Consider the following 7,873-nt stretch of genomic DNA (forward strand, 5'->3'; position numbering starts at 1 on the left):
GGTAGCCACTTCAAGCCTACTGAATCAGCAGGCTTCTGCTCAAGTTGTGTCTCCCATTCAGAATGAATTGACGGCTGATATGTAACAGGACTAAATGACATAGGCCCACTAGAAATCAATTTAAGCTCATTATTATTTCAAGAACTCCTCAAAAGAAAGCAAAGGAGTATACATAGAAGTTATTATCATACTAGAAAAGAATACAGAAGCACCACTGGGCATGCTGACACATATCCCAGCATTCTGGTGGGGAGACAGGAGGGTTACCAGGAGTTAAAGGCTAGCCTGAGATAGAGTGAATGTGAGGTTAGCCTGGGTTACACAGTGAGACTCTGTCTCAAAAGACAAAGAATAACAACAACACAACAAGAAGACAGAAAGGAAGAAGGAAAAGAGGGACAGTAAAATTAGCAGCTAAGATGTCCAAAAGAATTATATTCATTCTTTGGAAAGTATATATAGCAATCACAACAACAATGATAATTATAACTGGACAATAATCATAGAAACAATGGCTAAGGGTGACTCTGCATTTATTATATAAGTATTTGATATGAATTACGATATACTGAGTTTGCTTGCCAATCTAATCAAATGAAAAGATAGGACGACAAATTCAAATTGAATTTCAGAAAAGCAACAGCTAGCTACTTTGTCTAGTATGCCCCATACAATATTACATGTTTATCTCAAATTTAAATTGAAATGGCATTCAGAACTTTACTTGGCTCCTTTAATGGGAACAAAAATATTAGAAATCCATTTTATCAATGAGAAAACAAGAATACAGAGGTGAAGAAACTTTCTCAGAGGCCTACAGCTAAAAAAAAAAAAAGTGAAAAGATGCTATGCTCAAAAAAGAGTAGAACAGAAACACTGCCTTCAAGAGAGTTCAATAGAAAAATAGTTAAAATAGAAAAAAAGAAAAAAAACCAACAAACCAGGCATGTCCATGGACCACCACTGAAAGGGAACCAGGCAGGGAAACCAGAGTCTGAGTATTTATTCTGAGCACGCAGTTGTCTTAACAGACCATTCCCATTTTATCAATGAATAGTAAGTTGAAATATTTTGTTCCAGGTTACTAAACTATCAAGTACAGGATAAGATTCTGACTCTAAAGCTCTTGCTCAGTCCATGATACACAGTGAGTGATCCCAAAAAAAATCAATTCCCGTAGGGAAAACCTGCACAAATCAAGTTGAGACTTCATTTAGAATGCAGAAATACGCACTCCACATTTAACCTCTCATAGTGCAATTGCCTTCCTGACTTTGTCCCTTTTAATGAACCCTGAGTTCTGAACGTGGTCACTTGATGAAGAAATGAGTGTATATTTCTTCTAAGACAACCACATGGGAACCCACCACGCCCATACAGAAGTGCCAGCATGCTTCTAGTGATATCACCTGGGTTACATAGACACACAAACACACAAGACACACACACACACACACACGAGAGGGGGGATTTTAGGGGATGTTCCTCCACACTCAGCTTCATTCTTTCATTTTTCTGCCACACCCTGGCCCACATCAAAAAGTCTGTGCCTTTGATTGTTTATTCTGAAAGGCACCTGGTCAGGGGCCTGCCTGTGGTGCCTGCACCAGGCTCTGCTTTTGTTTTTCTCTCTTGATAATTACCTCGAGACTAAACCACTCACTGGTCCATGTAGAGGAATCCCACAGAGATGAAAACACACTTGTTTAAATAAAATATTTAGGACGAAGCCCTAAAATGTCACTGAAGTAAATGCAAATGAGACCTTCACATACTGTACATCCAATGCCACTCACTCCTTGGAAGGTTATTTCCCCATTGCAATTAACGTTAACCTTTAAAAGTTAATCTCACTGTGCATAATCACACCAAAAACTATCCCCCCCCCGCAAAAAAAACAGTATTTTAAAAATGATTGTTTTTACTAGTTTGTAAGGTTTGAATTAAGGGTAATTTTTATTCACGATGGTTACAAAGATTTTCCCTTAAAACTATATTTAATTATTATTTTCCACACATACCTCCTGATAAGAGATTTCACTATAATTCAATACAAGATTTTACCAGTGAAAGTGCTACATTCTCTGGCCCGGGGACAGGATCTCATGTAGCCCAGGCTAGCCTCAAATTGATAACATAGCTGAGGCTGGCCTTGAGCTCTTGATCTCACATCTCTAGCTACCAACTACTGAGATTGCAAATACATGATACATGTCACTACATTCAGTTTTGAATGTAATTTTTTTTCCCTTTAAAAGTGGATGGACATGATAAAGTCTTGTGATATTTATTAAAAGTGCTCAAGAAAAAACTTGGCAAAATATTGTCAAAAGCAAGTATAGATCAGCTGATAAGAGTAGTATATACAAAGGCAACAGTCAATTCTCCTGGGTTTAAAATCGTTTTTCATAATTTGCAGTAAGGAAACGTGAGCTGAGGAGCGTTAGGAGGTCTTTACCTTCATCTATGTCACAAGAGTTGTCCTCTACCTGACCATAAGTCAGAATCAATCAAGAAATGTAAGGAATATATTATACTCACCCCTCTCATCCCAGGTACCACCACGCCTGGGACTTTTGTTTGACTGGTCTGGCATACAGCCCAGTAATTGTTATGTTTTTGTTGTTATTTTTCCTTCTGTTAGAGCCCTTAAATATTTTTAATCCATAGCCAAAGTAGAGAACGTGGAGGTGGGGCTTCCCATAATACAGTAGTATTTGGCTGGAAGGAAGGGTCACTGATAACATGACGTTGGAGCTCTACTTCATACCTGAGCTAGTACAAAAACATTTTCTAGGCCTTTCTTTGGTACAGATGATAAAAATATGCAGGAAATCCTCCAGAACATGGCAGTGGAACAGGAATGGAAAAACGATATTGGTTAAAGAATTCATAAACCAAATAGTAAGGTGTCTCTAATCCACACAATTTAACCTACACTTGGGGGATTTAATCTGCTATACATGTTCAGAATAGAGAAAGCAGGCCTAAGGATGGCTGTCACAAAGTGGTTAAGAAATCACCACTGACAATTACTTCTGAGTTCTGAGTTCGGTCAGCTCTCTGTGTTAAAGGTCTCCACATCCATGGATTTAAATGACTGTATATCAAAAATGTCCAGGGGAGAGTGTACCCGTATTGACCATGGACAGACTCTTCTCTTTCCATTAGTCTGTAAACAATAGTCTGTAACAACTGACATGCCACTTACATTCTTAGGTATCAAAACCAACAGATTATTCAGAGTTTGTGGGAGAGTGAGCACAGGCCACCTGCAAACATTACATCATTTTATATGAACGGCTGAACATCCTCAGATTTTAGCACTGTGGGAACCCTGAACCAATGTCCTTCAGATACTGAGGGACAACTGTAAATAGGACATGACTGGTTAAAATGCTACTTTGACTTAGGCCCAACTCTTCCTGAAAGTGAGGAGCATGGCCATGGACTAGCGTAAGTTTCTGATTTCACGTTCCCTATACATGCCAATCATCCTGACCATGCTTCTTGAACTCGAATTGGGGATCCTGCAAAAGCAAAGGTGCAGATTGAGCAAGTGTGGAGCAGGCCTAGGATCTGGGGTGTCTCACAAGGACCCAGACGTTCCTGGCACAAGACAGCTGCTTTGAGCAGCAGTAACTCAGAAGACTGTTAAGAGGACCAAGGGAACTGACCTACACAAGGCATCCGTGCAGTCCCATCAGGGTCCTACAGAGCAGAGACAGGAGCATCATAATGTTTGAAACTAGGAAGTGCATCTGAGCACCCTGTCTTTTCTAGCTGTAGAAACGATGGGCACAGAGTTCCGATGGCTTCCCTCCTAACAGTCAGAGATGGAGAATGGAGAATAAGAATGAGACATTCAAGATGTCAATCAAGAAGGCTGGGGGTGTAGCTCAGTGGTGCAGAAGAGGCCCTGGGTTCGATTCCCTAGTGTAACAGCAAACAGCTGAATGAGGAGAAGCTCAGAGAGTTTTCAATTCCCTACAAGGGAAAACCATCAGCTGCAGGACAGCTTGGCTAACTAAAGAGGCACGGCATAGTCAGTTATGCACAAAACGCTAGACATCAAAGAGAACGTCCCTGCTTTCCCTCCCTACTCCAAGCCTCTTCCTGAAACCTGCTTCTCCGTCAGAAGCCCTGCAACTCCTCCTCAGCTCTTCCACCCTCCTGATTCCCCCGTCAACAAATATTAGTAGTGGTTCCTTCAAAGTGGTCCATAACCGTTACACCTCAGTGACTCCATTAAGACCATGCTGAGCTTGCACCTCTTCCTGGATTTCTGAGACAGACCACTGATACATTCATGCGTCTTCATCCTGCATGGCAGTCCGGCTGCCACTTCTCTAACAACTTCTAATGTTCATATCTCATTCAGAGTAAAAAGCAAGGTCCTTCTAAGAGCTTACAAGACCCTACATGATCTGACCCATCCAATCCTTGACCGCGCTCCACCTCCAGCCACCCCTGAAGTTAGTGTTCTCTGAATCATAGCCACAATGCTCCTGCCTCAGAACCTTTCCACAGCCTCTTCCTGTTAACTCAAGTACACTGGTTTGGGACCCAGCCTTACCCCTTCTCAGAAAAAGGGAAAAAAACATCCTAGATACAAAATTACTTGTTTTCTTCTTTTATAACTGAAATCTTGGATGGAGCTTAAGAAAACAGCTTCCATGGGGTAGCATGGATAGGCATCAGGCAGAGAAGGCTGGAACATGGCATTCAGGTGGATTCCTTCACAGAACAGGAAGTCACCCAGTTACACAAAGGATTCTCTGGGGACCATCACGGGCAGCTGTACATGGATGTTCTGGGTCACATTATCCAACAGCAGGGGAATGTTCATTTAGTATTGTGCAGTGTGGCCTCTCCAGTCACTCAGCTTATACGGCTCAGAGATTAAGGGCACTCTTGGCTCAGACAAACAGCTTCAGGGGAATGGACAAAAATCCATGTGATGTATGTGGGAATTACTGTGAGCAAGGTGAGGAAGGGAGGGAGACAGGGAGCTCTGGACTGAGCAGAAGTGCCTTGAAGAAGAGGGTGGCATCTTCAGCTGTATTTCCTCCAAGCTTTTACTTTCGGGGCTCCTCTCCTGTCCCATGGAAGGAGCCAGAGGGGCAGGAGCTGCCTCAAAGCCATGTGCCCTAGTTTAAGCAGAGCACTGCTTTCAGGAAGTCAGGGAGCAGCAAGGCAGTCAGTCTTTCAGAAAAGCGATTTCTCAGCCAAGGAGCCAGAATTCCTCTTGTAAGGAGTATTCCTTGGGACTCTTCCTCCAGGCCCACCCAGTGTGGGAACTGGGAGAACCTGAGCACATGGGAAGCAGCCCTTGCAGTAAAGGAAAGAGGCAGAGAATTGGCCAAAAAGATGAGGCATTTACAGCCCAATTCAGAGACGGGCTTCATTCCCCTTCTCTTGTACAGCCAAAGATGACAGCTTGTCTGAGATAACAAGGAAAACCTACCACACAGGGGCAGGAACACAGAGATTTCAGCCCTCACATGCGCTTTGGGGAAAGTGTGTATCCTTGGTCCTGATACGGGCACACACCACACCCCACACTCCTGTGGGTGAGGTGAAGCACTTCCATTCATATCTGTGGTCTGAGAGACACAGTCTCATCCACTGAGGAGCCACACACAGACTGGACAACCAAGCCTCCTAGGAAGTCACTGGAATCAGTATTTCTTCACTTAATTCTCCCCTTTGGAGTAAAACGTTAGCGATCATTTGAGAAACTTATTAACGTAACCACGGGCAGGAAAAATAAAGCCGTTTTGACTATAGAAAAATGTGACAAACTTTTAACACTTGCCTTCACCACACACATTTAGAATATCTTATTAAAGGTAGGCTGTTTAAGTCAGCTGACTGCTCTTTGACAGCCAAGCACTTCTCTACCCTTTAGGTAAATGTATTTTATATAACGAACTGGCAAAACCTGAGAAATACTTGCACTTAATAGTTTGCACAGCAATAGCGAATCGCAGTGTCCACATGTGTCCATCAAGGCCCAGATCACTCTCATCCCATTTTGAACAACCCAACCACAATATGCCTTTTAAAACTTAAAACACTTACACTGGAAAAAAGTCTGAAAATTTGAGTCCTCCAGCTGACAAGACGCTCAGGCAACATTGTAAAGGAACACATCTCCTCTCCTGATGACCGGTGATGAATGAGAAGACAGTGGGACCCAGGGCAGTGGGAAAAAGCAAACTGCTCAAATAAAATGCCTTCTTCTAATCTTAATTGGTCAAATGCCAAAGTAAATGAACTTTTCAAAGTTAGGATCCTGCCAGCTCTAACTAGGGCAACTGCCAACTGCACAGGACACCACCAGCAAGCCCACCAGTGTAGTATGCCAGGTTGCAGCAGCGGGACAAACTGGAAACTAAGGCCTCTGTGCCTGCACACCTTGCGACATGCAGCGATAGGGTTCAAGCCCAGCTACCTTAGACGTGTGGCATCAGGGCCCTGCCCCATGCACAGTTTTATCTTTCCCTTCTCATCCCAGAGCAGGAGAAGAACTGGGCACTCAGGCTAAGCAGCTCCCGGTGGGAATCAGTTGCAGCCTGGTTCCCAACTTCCGAGAGTTACCTGGGCTCTTCGATCCCTTTCCCAGCTCCGAGGCCTCCGCGGCCTCCCCTAGCTTTTGGAGCCAGCTGGTAATATGTGGTAGTCACAGCTCTAAGCTAAGAAGCTGTCCCCAGGAGCCAAGCGCAGGTGGCGGCGGGCGTGGTTCCTCCAAGCCTGCCCTAGCCCACCCCGGCTCGGCCTCCGCTCAGCAGCCTCCATCCAGTTCTAGCATCAGGCCACGATGTGGTGCTTTTGGAGAGCTCCTTGGGCTCAATGGTCACCCCCTGCTCTCCTCCAGTCTGTGTTGCTCTCCTGGCTCAGGCCCTGGCGCGGCCCCAAGTCCTCATCCCAGGGCCCTCGGGTCGCGCCGGGCGGCGGCGCTTACCTGGGTCTCGGAGCCGGGGTCTAGCACGGTCCCGCAGGTGGTAGATGAAATCTTGGCAGCTGTCGTGCTCCAGGGCCCCTCGGGCACAGAGCTCGGCCAGCAGCTGCAGCGCCTGGTGACAGAGCGCGTCCCTGGCCCCGGGCATCGCCCCCCCGCATCCTCGGACCGCGCCGGGCAGGCGGGCGCGGGAGAAAGCCCTTCGCCTGCCAGCTCAGAGCCTCCGCCGCCGCCGCCGCCGCCGCCGGCCGGTCCGCTCTCCCAGCCCGAGCCGCAGCGCCAGCCCGGCCGGCCTCCCACCGGTTGCATGCAGAGGTCCGCTAGACGCTCGCTCGGGCTTTCTCCGTCTCCCGCGCGGCCCCTCGTCCCTCCCCCGGAGCCGAAGGGAGGCGGTGCATCCAGAGCCCAGCGCGCCTCTCCGCGCTCCGCCCGCTACTCGCAGCCGCCGGGGGCGGGGCCGGGTCAGGGGTGCGAGCAGCGGGCGGGGCTCACTGCGGCCTCCAAGAAGACGCGCCGGGGCGGGGGAGCAGTGGGCCGAGACGTAGGCGCTTGCTTGTTGCCGGAGGAGCACCTGACTCGCTTGGGACCCCAGGTTCCGAATGGCGGTGCCCAGGTTCAGGGATGACAAGCTGGTACGCGTACCAGAAGCTCTTGGCACCCTATTCCTCCGCCCAGATGCAAACCTAGCATCCCACGATTTCCTTCCTCCCCGCTCACACCACCCCCCGCACCTCTGGATCCCCGCGTGGTGCCAAGGCACATTTTCTGGTGAATGAAGCTAAGGCTGGGAGGTAGACCACACCCGCCAGTATTATCAGTACCTTCTTCGAACTTGGAAAGCGCGGTCTAAGCATAAACCGCGGGCCTAAGGACATCACGTGCGAGGTTTGGAGCCAAGATTTGCCAACA

General features: G+C 47.0%; 1 protein-coding gene across 3 annotated transcripts in view; it reads right to left on the reverse strand.

Moving 5' to 3' along the window:
- Syt9 (synaptotagmin 9) overlaps positions 1-7,127 on the reverse strand; it is a 157,620-nt gene extending 150,493 nt beyond the window's left edge. For all 3 annotated transcript variants that reach the window (XR_015003014.2, XM_048426571.3, XM_087908588.1), the window contains exon 1: positions 6,968-7,127. Coding sequence is in view for 2 of the 3 variants with exons in the window: in XM_048426571.3 (XP_048282528.2) it covers positions 6,968-7,112 (145 nt within the window). In the remaining variant the exon portion in view is untranslated. The remainder of the gene's footprint in view (positions 1-6,967) is intronic.
- Between the last annotated feature and the right edge of the window lie 746 nt (positions 7,128-7,873).

The sequence above is a fragment of the Myodes glareolus genome, chromosome 7, assembly GCF_982192425.1.
Source record: "Myodes glareolus chromosome 7, mMyoGla1.1, whole genome shotgun sequence".
In the NCBI taxonomy this organism is placed as follows: domain Eukaryota; kingdom Metazoa; phylum Chordata; class Mammalia; order Rodentia; family Cricetidae; genus Myodes; species Myodes glareolus.